Source organism: Gorilla gorilla, chromosome 10 (assembly GCF_029281585.2).
Source record: "Gorilla gorilla gorilla isolate KB3781 chromosome 10, NHGRI_mGorGor1-v2.1_pri, whole genome shotgun sequence".
Classification (NCBI taxonomy): Eukaryota; Metazoa; Chordata; class Mammalia; order Primates; family Hominidae; genus Gorilla; species Gorilla gorilla.
In genome coordinates, this window is record NC_073234.2 from 132,939,084 (window position 1) to 132,953,757 (window position 14,674).

The 14,674-nt window shown below is 42.8% G+C and overlaps 1 protein-coding gene across 3 annotated transcripts in view; it reads right to left on the bottom strand.

Annotated features, from left to right (window-relative positions):
- KSR2 (kinase suppressor of ras 2) overlaps positions 1–14,674 on the bottom strand; it is a 517,020-nt gene that overhangs the window by 81,239 nt on the left and 421,107 nt on the right. For all 3 annotated transcript variants that reach the window (XM_055358128.2, XM_019039457.4, XM_055358127.1), the window contains exon 10: positions 5,334–5,502. In XM_055358128.2, the coding sequence (XP_055214103.1) occupies positions 5,334–5,502 (169 nt within the window). The remainder of the gene's footprint in view (positions 1–5,333; positions 5,503–14,674) is intronic.

The following is a 14,674-nucleotide window of genomic DNA, read 5'->3' on the forward strand; positions in this document are numbered from 1 at the left end:
GTTTATGGCACTTGGGCCCCTTCTTTGGCTGGGCCTTTGCCTTACTTCCCCCACCTGCAGAACTCAGCCATCCAGTGACCCTCCAACCTAAATCTGTTCTCTTGCATTTGCTCAAGGACTCTTGCAAAGGCTCTTAGCCATCACAGCCTTCATCACAATCTATAATCCTATTTTCATGCGTATGTTTATTTGGTTAATACGTTTTTTTCTCACTAAGCTATACTTTTCATGAGAACTGGGGCTGTTGTAGGCAGAATAATGCCTGCCCCTGCCCCCACAACATGTCCAGGTCCTAATCCCTAGAAACTGTGAATCCATTTCATTACATGGCACAAGGGACTCTTTGGATGAGATTACTTAAGGATCTTGAGGTGCAGAGATTATCCTAGATCATCTGGGTGGGCTCGATGTCACCACAAGCGTCCTCAGAAGAGGAAGGCAGGGTCAGAGAAGGAGATGTGATCATGCAAGCAGAGGCCGGAATGAGGAGGGGCGACAAGCAAAGTAACGTGGGCAGCCCCTAGATGCTGGGAAAAGGCAAGGAGACGGATTCTCCCTCAGACCTTCCAGAACAAACCAGCCCTATTGACATCTTGGTTTTTAGCCCAGTGAAGCCCGTTTTGGACATCTGGCCTCTAGAACCATAAGATAATAAACCTGTGTGCTTTTAAGCTACTAAGTATGTGGTCATTTGTTACAATAACAATAGGAAGTGAATCCAGGGGCCATGTCTGGTTTGTTCCCTGGTCCAAACCTAGTGCCTAGTACAGTAGCTGGTACACAGTAGATGCGTAATAAATACTGTTAACAAAATGAATGGATGAACACAGTCTGAGGGCCAAGAAGAAAATTTGAAGAGAAAAAACTGCAGCCCTGGGCAGTGCATGAAATTCAGGTCATTCATTCATTCAACAAACATGTAATGAGTGCCTTCAATTGCAGGCAACATGTTGGGCTTTGAGTGTGGAGTGGTGAATGAAGACACATTGCCTAGTCTCATGCAGCTGGCACTCTGATGGAGGAGACAGACACTTAACAAGTATGTAAACCAGATCATGGCACAGAGTGATGAGCATAAAAGAGGGACTCAGGAGAGACTGATGGAAAGGGAAAGGGAGGAAACACTCTCACGAGCCCACATGGCCCAAGTGAGGTCTCAGAAATCCTGCAAATTCCACCAAAGGCAGATTCCACCTCCTTTCTTCTCCCTTTGAGCCATTAGAATTTGCCATTTCCTGGAGTTGGGTGTGTGTGTGTGTGTGTGTGTGTGTGTATTTCAAGATGGCTCTAGGTGACTCCAAAGAAAGAAGGTATTTGGCTCCAAAGAAAGAAGGTATTTGAACACTCCAGCCTCAGAAACCCATAAGACAATCATTTTCGAAGCCTCTTCATCTATCTTGCCATGATGGATGCTACCACAACTCTGCTCATCGGTAGCAGTGAACTAGCCCCATGTTACTGATGAGAAACAGACCTAAACAGAGGCAATACCATGCTCAAAATCACACAGCTAGCAAGGAGCAAAGCTGGGATCCAACTCCAGGTCTGTCTGTCCATGCAGCACTCTTGATGTCACCTTATACTGAGCCATGTCCACATGGCCCCAGGACTCAGGGAAAGGCGGATAACAGGAGGTCCACCCAACTGGCAGCACACAGTCACAAATACCACCGAGGATGCACACGCCATTCTTGGGGTTCTTATATCCTTTTCACCACATGTCCTGAGATTAACAGATGAGTTAAATGGCTGGTCAACCCCCCCAGCCCCTTTTGGACAAGAATGTTCTAGATGAATCGGTGCTGGGGACATTGTTATGCCTAAGCTTTAGCTTAAATAGCCTTCAGAAAACTCAACATCTGGCAGGGACCCACAGGCAAAGCTCCATTTTTCATCAACAGAAGCTCCCAGTCAAGAGTGGGACAGCCAGCCAGATCTTTGTACAAACACGACAGGTACTCTTGACCCTGGGAGTGTTTTGCTAAAACCACCTAAGACACATGGTAGGCCCAACTGTACTTCCAAAAGGTTCTGTTTTATTTTCCATTTCAGCACTGAATTTTATTATTATTCGATTCTAAAATGGATGCACACTCATATATATCGTAGAAGTGCATGAGATAAAGTCCCTCTCTTCAACAGCTGCCATGAAGTTCTTCCAGACTTTACTGCACACATGCCAACACATATATGCACACTGGTACACAGACATATATATATGTAAATATTTTACAATAAATAGAATATTATACTGATGACTTTGCAAATCACTTATTTTCTACTTAAGAAACATTATGGATATCTTTCCATGTCAGGAAATCTATATAGAGTACTACATTCCTTTGGAAGTTTGCAGAATATTTGGTTATACGGATATATGTGTGTATTCAACCATTCACCACCTACTCTTGATGGGCATTTGGGTTAATTTCAGTTTTCACTGTTACAGTGAAGTCCTTACACACAGATCTTTCCACCCTAGTGCAAGCGTTTCTGTATATAAAGTCCTAGAAGTGATATAATGGTCAAAGGAATGCACATTTAAAACTTTAACAGGGCTGGCTATGGTGGTTCACACCTGTAATCCCAGCACTTTGGGAGGCCATAGTGGGTGGATCACCTGAGGTCAGGAGTTCGAGATGAGCCTCACCAATATGGTGAAACCCTGTCTCTACTAAAAATACAAATATTAGCTGGGTGTGGTGGTGTGCACCTGCAGTCCCAGCTACTCGGGAGGCTGAGACAGGAGAATTGCTTGAACCCGGGAGGTGGAGGTTGCAGTGAACCAAGATCACACCACTGCATTCCAGCCTGGGTGACAGAGTGAGACTCCATCTCAAAACAACAACAACAACAACAAAACTTTAACAGAAAATGCCAAATTACCTTCCCCAAATGTTGAGTTCAGTTCATACTCCTATGTCAAGGTATATGGGGATTTCATCTTTCATTCTACAATTCTGTCTAGGTCCTCATATTAATTAGCAGTGATGATGAGAAATGCAAATAAAGATAGCCACTGTACTTTGTTATTATTGTATTTAATAATAATCCAAGGAGCCCAGATTTGTTGAGGCCTTCAATGAAACTGTCACCCTGCTAAGCTTTGTCCATGTATTATGACATTTCTTTCTAAAACAATTATCTAAGGTGGGTACTATTATGATCTCCATTTTATAGATGAGAACACTGAGGCCCAGAGAGGCGAGTTATTTGTCCAACATCACACAGACATTAAGTGGTAAAGCTGAGATTTGAACCTAAGCAGCTTGGCTGCAGAACCCATACTCTAACTGCCATGCTGAAGTGCTTTTACCCAAATGACCCCTTAGCCCAGTCCCCAAAGAGGGCCAGGACCTTGTCATGGCCTGTCATGGAGCAGATGGGGATAAGGTGGCACGCTAGAACAGCCAATTGTCAGGCACCCCTTCTTGAAGACTCTGGCTGAGGGAAGGAAGGAGCTAAGGGACACCCTGATTACTCCTGGCTAGGCAGGTCTCTTGTCTGAAGATGCCAGCAGATTCTTTAAGGGATGAAAAGAGCTGTGGTCCTTTTGTGCACAGTTCTCCCATAAAACGGCCCTTCCCCATCCCTTGGTCCATAAAACAAGTGCCAAACAATTTCAGAGAAAATACTCCTGAAGTCAGTGTCTCCAGGGAGTGAAGTGGCTATTGGAAAGCATCGGGCCCACTTCGCCCAGGTGTGGGTGGTCATGGGAAGTCTAACGGTCTTTTTTTTCCCTTCATCCCCTTCTGAAGAAGTAAAAAATGAACAACCCTGGAGATGGCGGTGGGAGTCTTCTGTCTGTGGAAATGCCGGGCAATGAATCGGCGGCATGTACTAAGACGATTCAGCTGGTGACTCACATTGCAGTCCTTGGTGGCTGCCAGATGAGTGGCCCCTACACTAGGTGGATATGAGGCTGTTAAATTCAGACTTGAACTTAACAAAAAACCCAAAGTTCCAAGAATTCAAAATATGTGCCATCTCTGTGGATATAACCCAAATCAAAACAGTGTGGGCAGGTGCTGTGATTGGCTTGTCCTCAGATGGATGGATGGTTGCATGTGGGTGCCGCCCAGGTGTGGGGCGGGGCCTCTATTTGCCTCCTGGCCACTCACTCATGCCTGGTTAAGCTCAGAGGTGTGAGCTGTGGCCAAGGACCTGGGATTTTTTTCATAGTGTGAAGCTTGTTGACTCAGGAGGAAATCAGGCGCTAGACCAGAGCATCCAATGGAACTTTCAGTGATGATGGAAATGTTCTACACCTGAGCCATTCAGTATGGCAGCCACCAGCCACATGTGGCTACTGAGCCCTTGCAATGTGGCTAGTGTAACCGATAAGCTAATTTTAAAATTATATTTAATTTTAATTTATTTAAATGTAAATAGCCACACATGGCTAGCGGATACCATGTTGAACAAAACAGATGTAGACTCTGGTTCCAACTGGCCATGCCAGTCCCACCAGCCTTCTTGTTGAAGCCAGCTGCAGTGCCATAAATATGGCTGAGTTGGAAGCATTCTTAGGGCCCTAGCAGAGGAACCGGGCCAGGCTGGACCCTGGAAGAGATGGGGAGATTCTTAAGTCTCGTCTACCCGAAGGAAAAAAAAATCCCATTCTTAGGTCTAATGACAAAGGAGGTCAGGAAACCAGTGTCCCATGAGTGGCTTCTCTACTATCATCTCATAGCCCAGTGCATACTCCCTGGTCAACAGTCCAGGTACCTTGGAATTCCTGAGCTAGAGGAACCTTCCAGATTATCTTGTCCAACTACATCTTTTCAGAGGTGAGACATAGCAAGAATGCAATAGACCTGGATCTTGACTCCAGGAGTCCAGACTGCTCAGTGACAGCCCTGTCCTCACATCTGGGTTAAGACTCAGTATGCAGCCCTGCTCAGACATGTGCCCCTAAGATCTCCAGCACAGGATCTCACTGCCAATTTTAACCAATTTAGCTCATAAGACAACTGTCATCTCCAGAGCCTTCTGTGACTTAGACTTAGGCGAAGACCCTGGGTTGTAGCTTGCCAAAAGACAGAGTCTCTAAGAGTTCCTGCACCTCTTTGAGCCTCTGTTTCTTCATCTGTAAAATGAGCTGATAATTCTTACCTTGTGGCTGTTCCAAAGATTAAATAAGTGATATAAGGGTAATTGCTTAGGGTATGATAAGGGTCAGTCCACATACTTCCTTGCCCCTCTCTGGTCATTGACCCATTCGCTTTCCTGCAGAGACTTGCTGCATCAGGGCTCTGGCATGAACCCACCCCCTCCCTAATCTCTGCCCCTCCAACGCTGCACCCCCCATGTCTCCCCAAACATGGAGGTACCTGGCAGGTTGAAGTTCTTCTGCTGCCGTGTGCACTGTGGGGAAGGGTGTAGGGGAGAAGGCGGCGTGGCACTAGGAGGGAGGGGGGGTGCTGGCGAGGAGGGCGTGGAGGACGTCGTGGAGGAGGGGTTGCTGCTGGAGTCTGGCTGGTAAGGGACAGGGATGTGGTCCTGCAGAGAGAAAACAGGGTAGGAGTCAGGGACAGGCAGGGAAGCAGAAACACAGCAGAAAGAGTGGGCTGAGCAGGAGAGGCCCCCACCCCAGCCCCTGCAACAATTCTTGCCCTTTCCTCAGCCACCAGATCCTTCCGAAGTCCCTCCCGCTTCATCAGCCCCATTGGGCTGCATCCAGCTGTGGAAGGAACAGCCTCTGGAGTCGAATTCCTGTCCACTGCTTGGACCCCAGAATGAAAGGTGACCACGTAATGAAAACCAAACAGGTGACAGCCACTCACCCTGTGCCTCTTTGATTCTGAAAAACCCCATGCAGAGGTGTCCAGAGTAACCCTCCCATCCCAACACCTCTCCTCCCGAGTGTTTATTAAAGAATCAACAGTCTGACAGCTTCAGAGAGAATGTGAGAGTGAGCCTTCAGCATCTTAGCTTGGGTCACAGCTGGAACCAGCACTGCCTCTCCTCACCCCAGACCAGCTCAAAAACACGGAGAGAGAGAGAATCCATGTGTGCATTTTTGGAATGGCCTGCTGGGGTGGACTTCCGAGCAGAGTAGTGGGTTGAACAGTGTCCCCCAAAAGACGTCCACCCAGGACCTCTGAATCTGATCATATTTAAAATAAGGGTCTTTGCAGACATAATTTAAGGTAAGGATCCCGAGATGAGATCATCGTGGATTCGGGTGAGTCCTAAATCCAATGACAAATATCCTAAATCCAATGACAAATATCCAAATCATCCTGGATTCAGGTGAGTCCTAAATCCAATGACAGACATATGGAGAGGAAAGTCATGTGAAGATGGAGGGAGAGATTGGAGTGATGCAGACACAAGCCAAGGACTGCCGGAGCCACCAGAGACTGGGAGAGAGGCATGGAACAGATTGCCCTTCAGAGCCTCTAGAAGGCAACCTTGCTGGCATCTTGACATTGAATTTCTGGCCTCTAGAACTGTGTGAGAATAAATTTCTGTTGTTTCAGCCACCCAGTTTATGCTCTTTTGTTACAGCAGCACCAGGAAATTAGTATCAGCAGGATCCGGAGTCAGGAAAACCTGGACTCAAATTCCGCAGCCACCTCTTTTCTGTACATCCTGGGCAAAATGCCCAACCTTTCCATTCCTCGGTTTTGTTCTCTGTAAAATGGGAATAATGATAACATCAAGTGCACAGGGCTGCATGAAGATTAAATGATGTGGAGGAATGGGAGGCAGGGAGGCAGGCAGGGAGGAACAGTAGCTGATGTGGAGGAATGGGAGGCAGGGAGGCAGGCAGGGAGGAACAGTAGCTGATGTGGAGGCATGGGAGGCAGGGAGGCAGGCAGGGAGGAACAGTAGCTGTATGCATTTGCAGGCATGTTCTCCTGGAAAGGGATAGATTGGTGCTGCCTGAAGCTCGAAAAGCTTTTCACCTCTTTGGGACTTTTTGCTTTCACCAGATGGCAAGAGATGAGCAAAAGCAGCAAACCTCCACATGACATAAAAGGGATTCCTACCTCTCAAAGCCAGCAGAGCTAAGTGTTCCCAGGGGAGCCTTCATCTGTTCACCCACAGGACAGTGGTCACTTGATCCCTCCATTACTCAGAGGTCCACTACTCATATGGACCGGGTACCCAAAGATGGTTTAGTGTGGTCAACAGGTATGCTTATCTGCCAACTCCAAGAGTAGGTGTGGCGAACACCCAATAGCAAAGGAGGTCAAGGGCAGAGGGGAAATGGACATTCTTTGTCTAGATGCTTACTGGGTGTCCAGCCGGGTTGTACATTTCACCTTCCCAAAGCCCACTCCACCGCCACTAGATCCACACTGCTTCTGGGTCAGTGAGTCTCTCCTTATCCTTTTTTTAAATTTTATTTTTATTTATTTATTTTTGTTTTTTGAGATGAGGTCTCATTCTGTGGCCTGGGCTGGAGGGTAATGGCACAGTCACGGCTCACTGTAGCCTCAGCCTCCTGGGTTCAAGCGATCCTCTCACCTGAGCATCCTGAGTAGCTGGGACCACAAGCATGCACCACCATGCCCAGCTTTAAAACACTTTTTTTGGTAGACACAGGGTCCCACTATGTTGCCCAGGCTGGTTTCAAACTCTTGGGCTCATGCGATCTGATCCTCCCGCCTCGGCCTCCCAAAGTGCTAGGATTACAGGTGTGGGTCAATGCGGTCGGCCTCCTTATCCTTAACATGGGCTAAGAACATCCACCTTGTAGGTCTGTTGTGAAGTTTAAATGAGTTATGTAGGTACCCACCTCCTTCGTATTGAGTAGAGGTGCTCTCCTTCGTATTGAGTAGAGGTGCTTTGTCATCAATAAATGGTAGCTACTATGTTAATGATAGTATATTTCTATAATTAAACTTTTTATTTTGAGATCATTGTGGATTCACATGTAGTTGTAAGAAGAGAGAGATCTTATGTTTCCCTTACTCAGTTTTCTCTACTGATAACGTCTTATGAAACTCTAGTACAATATCACAGCCCAGATACTGAACTGATACAGTCAAGATGCAGAACAGACCCATCAAAACGAAGATCCCTCATGTTGCCCATTTATAGCCATACCCATTTCCTGCTCTCTCCTCACCATCCTCCCCCCATATTTAACCCCTGGCACTTCTAATCTATTCTCCATATCTGTCCAGTGTAATAAACACTAGCTGTATGTGGGTTTTTTTGAGATAGAGTCTTGCTACATTACCCAGGCTGGTCTCAAACTCCTGGACTCAAGCAATCCCATTGCCTCAACCTCAATCCCAAGTAGCTGGGATTAGAGATGTGTACCCTGGTGCCCAGCTCTATTCTCTGTTTCTATAATTTTATCATTTCACTGTTTTATAAGTGGAATCATACAGTATGTAACCTTTTCAGATTGCCTTTTTTCACTCAGAATAATTCTCTATAGATTCATCCAAGTTGTTGCAGGTATCGATAGTTTCTTCCTTTTGATTGCTGAGTTTCTTCCTTTTGACTGATTGCTGAGTAGTACTCTATGATATGGATGTACTAGAGTTTGTTTAAACATTTACCCATGGAAGGAAATCTAAGTTGTTTTCTATTTTTTGCCATTGTGGATAAAGCTGCTATAAACATTTATTAACAGGATTTATGTGAACATATGTTTTTATTTCTCTGGAATAAATGCTCAGAAGTGTAGTTTCCGGATAATATAGTAATAACATGTTTAGTTTTAAAAGAAAATGCAAAAACTGTTCTCTAGAGTAGCCGCACCATTTTACACCAGCAATGTAGGAATGATTGATTTTTCTCTGCATCTTAGCCAGTGTTTGGTATTGTCACTGTTTGTTATTTTAGCCTTTCTAATTGGAGTGTAGTGATATCTCATTGTGCTTTAATTCACATTTCCTAATGGCTAAGATATTCAACATCTTTTCGTGTGCTTACTTGCCATCTGTATATCCACTTTGGTCTTGATGACTGTATCTATATAAGAAGTCCTGAGATCAGGTAGACTGATTCCTCTCACTTTATTATTTTGCAAAAGAATAAAGCTATTGTAGATATTCTAGTTCCTTTGTCTTTTCACATAACTTTTAGAATAATCATGTCCTTATTTATAAAAATAATCTTTCTGGGATCTTGTTATAAATTGTGTTAAACCTATATATGAATTTTGAGAACTGACTTCTTAACTATGTTGAATCTTCCAATCCATGAACATGGTATGGGTATCAGTTTCCTAGGACTGTTGTAACAAAGTACCATAAACTGAGTGGGTTAAAACAACAGAAATGTATTCTCTCACAATTTTGGAAGGCAAAAGTCCCAAGTCAAAGTATTGGCAAGGCCGTGTCTCAGGATCCCTCTGAGACTTTAGGTAGAATCCTTCTTTGCCTCTTCCTACCTTCTGGTGGTGGCTAGCAATTCTTGTCATTACTTAGATTGCAGTTGCATCACTCTAATCTCTGCCTTTGTTGTCACATGGTGCTCTCCCTGTGTGTCTCTGTTTCTCTTCTCCTCTTCTTATAAGGCCGAAAGTCATATTGGATTAAGGGACCACCCTTCCAGTATACCCTCATCTAAACTTGATTGTATCTGCAAAGTTCCTATTTCCAAAGATCACATTCACAGGTCCTGGAGGTTAGGACTTTAGCATATCTTTGTGCGGAATACAGGCTGAACCACAGTGGTATCTGTCTCCATTTCTTTTGATCTTTGTTTCCTTTCACCAGCATTTTGTAGTTTTCAGCGTACAAGCCCTATACATGTTTTATCAGATATACACCAAAGTATTTCCATTTTGTTCAGCAATTGTAGATGGCATGTTTCTAATTTAGGTTTCCATATGTTAATTGCTAGTATACAGAAATATAACTGATTTGGGCCAGGCACGGTGGCTTGCGCTTGTAATCCTAGCACTTTGGGAGGCCGAGATGGGCAGATCACAAGGTCAGGAGTTCGAGACCAGCCTGGCCAATATAGTGAAACCCCATCTCTACTAAAAAAAACAAAAATTAGCCAGGTGCGGTGGCACACACCTGTAGTCCCAGCTACTTGGGAGGCTGAGGCAGAAGAATCACTTGAACCTGGGAGGCAGAGGTTGCAGTGAGCCGAGATCATACCACTGCACTCCAGCCTGGGTGACAGAATGAGACTCCATCTCAAAAAAAAAAAGAAGAAGAAATATAACTAATTTGTATTGATTGTGTATTCTGTGACCTTGCTGAATTCACTAATTAGTTCTAAGAACTTTTTAAACAATATATTCTTTGGGATTTTTGCATTTTCTTTGGGATTCTCTACATAGATGATGTCATTTGCAAATAAGGACATTTTTATTTCTCCCTTTCCAACCTGCATGTCTTGTTTCCTTTTCTTGCCTTACTGTGTTGGCCAGAACTTCCAGCATTGTGTTGAATAAGAATGGTGAGAGTGGATGTCCTAGCTTGTTCCTAGCTGTAGAGGAAAACATTCAGTTTTTCATCACTAAGTATAATGTTAGCTGTAGTATTATTTTAGGTGCTTTTATCAAGTTGAGGAATTTCCTCATTTTTACTTTTCTGATTTCTTTTATCATGAATGGTTGTTGGATTTTGTCAAACAAGTTTTTTGTATCAATTAATATAACCATGTTATTTTTTATTCTTAGCTTGTTAATATGGTGAATTATGTTAATTGATTTTTCAGATATTGAACCAGTCTTTTATCCCTGGAATAAACTCTACTTGTATATATTGCTGAACTCTATTTTCTAAATATTTTGTTAAGAATTTTCACATCTATATTAATGAAGAATATTAGTCTGTAGTTTTCCTTTTTTGTACTCTGGCTTTAGTATCAGGGTAATATTGGTATATATCATGAGTTGGAAAGTATACTCTTCTATTTTTTGGAAGAGATTGTGTACAGTTGGTGTTAATTCTTTACACATTTGGTAGTATTCTCCAGTGACACCATCTGGAGATTTCTTTTTTTGGAGTAAGATAGTTTTAAAATTACGAATTCTGTTTCCTTAATGTTTACAGGGCTATGCAAATTATACATTTCATATTGGGTGAGTTGTGGAAGTTTGTGATTTTCAAGAAATTGGTTTATTTCATTTAAGCTATAAAATGTATATGTGTAGGATATCTCTTTTTATCCATTTGATGACTGCAGGGTCTGTAGTGATGTCCCATCCCATTCCTGACAATTGTAATCAGAGTTTTCTCTTTGTTGGTCTTGCTACAGGTTTGTCAATTTCATTTTTAATTTCTGTTTTATTTTTTCTGCCTTCCTGTGAGTTAAACATTTTTTGGAGTTTCATCTTGACATAGCTAGAGTATTTTTGAGTGTATCTCTTTGTATAGCTTTTTAAATGGCTGCTGTACGTAGTATATTATATATACATAACTTATTGCAGTCTACTGGTGTTGACATTTTACCAGTTTGAGTGAAGTTTTCCTTTATGTCCTTACCCTCCTCCTTTAATAATTGTCTTAAATATTTCCTGTACATATATATAGAACCACATCAGAAAGTGTTACAATTTTTGCTTCAACTCTCAAGCATAATTTAGAAAATTAAGAGGAGAAGGTATATGTACTATTGTATCTACTAGTATTTGTACACTTTTTACTGTTTTCTGATTTTCCAAGATTCTTTATTACTTCTTTTCTGTTTAGAAAATACTTTTCAGTTATTCTTTCAGTGTAGGTGTACTTATGGCAAACAGTCTTAGTTTTCCTTCATCTGACAATGTCTTGATTTCTCTTTCATTTTTGAAGAATATTTTCACTATGCATGGAATTCTGAATTGAAAACTTTTCTTTCAGCACTTGAAAAAATGTTGTGCCACTTTCTTCTGGCCTCCATGGTTTCTGATGAGAAATTTGTTGTCATTTGAATGGTTTCTCCCATAGGTAAAGTATTGTTTCTCTGTTGTTGCTTTCAAGATCCTTTTGTCTGTCTTCAGTTTTCAGAAGTTTGACATGACATATCCTAGCATGGATTTCTTTGAATTGACTTTCTTTGATGTTTTCTGAGATTCTTTAATCTGTAGGTTTATGTCTTTTGTCCAGTTTGGGAAGTTTTCAACCATTATTTCTTTAAGAATGTTTTCAGCTCTGTCCTCTTTCTCCTCTTCTCTCTTTCCAGGACACCAATGACACCAATGTTAGATTTTTTATTATAATCCCCAAGGGTCCTTGATACTCTGCTCAGGCCATTTTCTCTCTGTTATCCAGACTGTGTAATTTCTATCACTCTATCTTCAAGTTCACAAATTCTTTCCTCTGCCCCATCCATCTTGTTATTGAGTCCATCCATTGAATTTTTTATCTGGTTATTGTATTTTCTAATTGTATGTTCTAAATTTTCTAAATGCTTCTTCTTTTTATCTTCCAATTCTTTGCTGACACTTTCTGTTTCTTTTCAGGGACTTCTTACGTTTTCATTAGTCTCAAGAATGTTCATAATTGCTTATTGAAGTATTTTTATAATGAATGCTTTAAAAGTGTCATCAGATAATTCTAAAATCCCAGTCATCTCAGCATTGGCTTCTATTGATTGTCTTTCTTTTTCTATTCAGCTTGAGATCTTTCTGCTTCTTGCTATGACAAGTAATTTTCAACTGAAGCCTGAACATGTGAGTATTATGTTGTGAGACTTTGGATCTTATTTAAACATCTTGTTTTTGCTGGATTTCTGACATTGCTCTAGCAGAGAAAGGGGAGGTACTGCCTTGCTATTGCCAGGGATGGGTAGAAATTTAAGTTCTCCATTCAGCTTCTGTTAGTCCCTGAAGAGGGAAGGAGTTCCTCATTATTGCTGGGCAGAGGTTGAAATCCAGCTCCCCCATAGACCTTTGCTGATACCACTCTTGCTGGGAGGGGTAAGAATGCCAAAAAGCAGGGAGCAGACTTGTTAATGATGGTGGTGTAAAAGCTCTGACTCTCCACTAGGTCCCCTTGAATCCTACCTCAGCAGGTGTGGGAGGGAGTGCTGCATTATTGCTGGGTAGGGGGGGGGGTGTTCTTTCCCATCAGCAGGGATGACAGTCCCTACTCAGCCTTCTCTAACACCAGCCTGGCAGGAGGATTGGGATGCCAGGGTTCAGCTTGACAAGGATGGGAGTCTAGACTCCCTACTTGATCTTTGCTGTTATGGGTAGGTAGGGCAACAGATTTTTCTGTGGTGTTTGGCTGGGGTAGGATGGTTATTGGGTAAAAGTTTTCTTGCTAAGCTGTCCCTTTCCTGGGCCTTTGACTAGATGGGGCAGGCTTTTGTTGCGGCTTTTTTTGTTTTTACTCATTGACACATCCAGGTTGCCAGCTTCTTCAGTTCTAAGTCTGGGATACATGAAGCTAAAAGAAGTCTCAGGCGGCCAGGTGCAGTGGCTCATGCCTGTAATCCCAGCACTTTGGGAGGCCGTGGCAGGTGGATCACAAGGTCAGGAGTTCGAGACCAGCCTGGCCAACATAGTGAAACCCCATCTCTACTAAAAATATTTTGAAAATTAGCCAGGCGTGGTGGTGGGTGCCTGTAGTCCCAGCTACCTGGGAGGCTGAAGCAGGAGAATCGCTTGAACCCGGGAAGCAGAGGTTGCAGTAAGCTGAGATTGCACCACTGCCTTCCAGCCTGGGTGACAGAGTGAGACTCCATCTTAAAAAAAAAAAAAAAAAAAAAGAAGTCTCAGGGAACTCACCACTGTCTCATTGCTTGGGTCCCTAGCTGACCTGCCTCCTTCTTGCCCTCTTTCAGGGTGGTCTTATGTTTATTTTATATACAATGTCCATTGTTTTTAGCTGTACAGTTGACCCTTGAACAACACAGGTTTGCATTGCAATGGTCCACTTATATGTGAATTTTCTTCCACCTCTGCCACTTCTGAGGCAGTAAGACCAACCCCTCCTCTTCCTCCTTTTCCTCAGCCTACTTAACATGAAAACGACAAGGATGAAGACCTTTATGATGATTTGTGTCCACATAATGAATAGTAAATATATATTTTCTTCCTTATAATTTTGTTAATAACATTTTCTTTTCTTTAGCTTACTTTATTGTAAGAATATGGCATATAAGACATAGAACATACAAAATACATGTTAATAAACTCTGTGTTATTGGTAAGGCTTCTGATCGACAGTGAGCTATTAGTAGTTAAGTTTTGGGGGCATCAACAGTTATATGTGGATTTTCAACTGTGGGGGTGGGGTTGGCATTTCTCACCCCCACATTTTTCAAGGGTCAACTGCACTTAGTGGGAGGAATATGGAAAAGTACAATTACTCCATCTTCCTGGAAGCAGAGTAACTAATATTGTTAGTTCATTTAATCTTGGCAGCAAACCTGCAAGTTAGGTGTTTATCTCTGGAGGGAGAAACTAGACTCTCTCCAGAGAGTCTCCGAGAAAGGGAAACTCAACTATGATTGTGTAGACAAACAAATGGATACTGGCCCCATGGACAATTAACATTCCCAAGCTATAGAATTTTCCTTGGAATAACAGATCTCCCCAATTTGATCTCTGACCCTGTGTGGGAGAAATAAATGTGAGTCCCAGTAGAAGGCAGGGAACATCTGTCCACTTGGACATAGTCTTACTATTTTAGGCAAGGTTATGCTCTAGTTCATTCTAACCACCTGCCACGCAAGACCACCTTGAAGGTAAGTCTGATCCAACATTAGTAGAAAGGCATCAGGAAGCCTTCGCACTCTATCTTAATTTATCTAATGG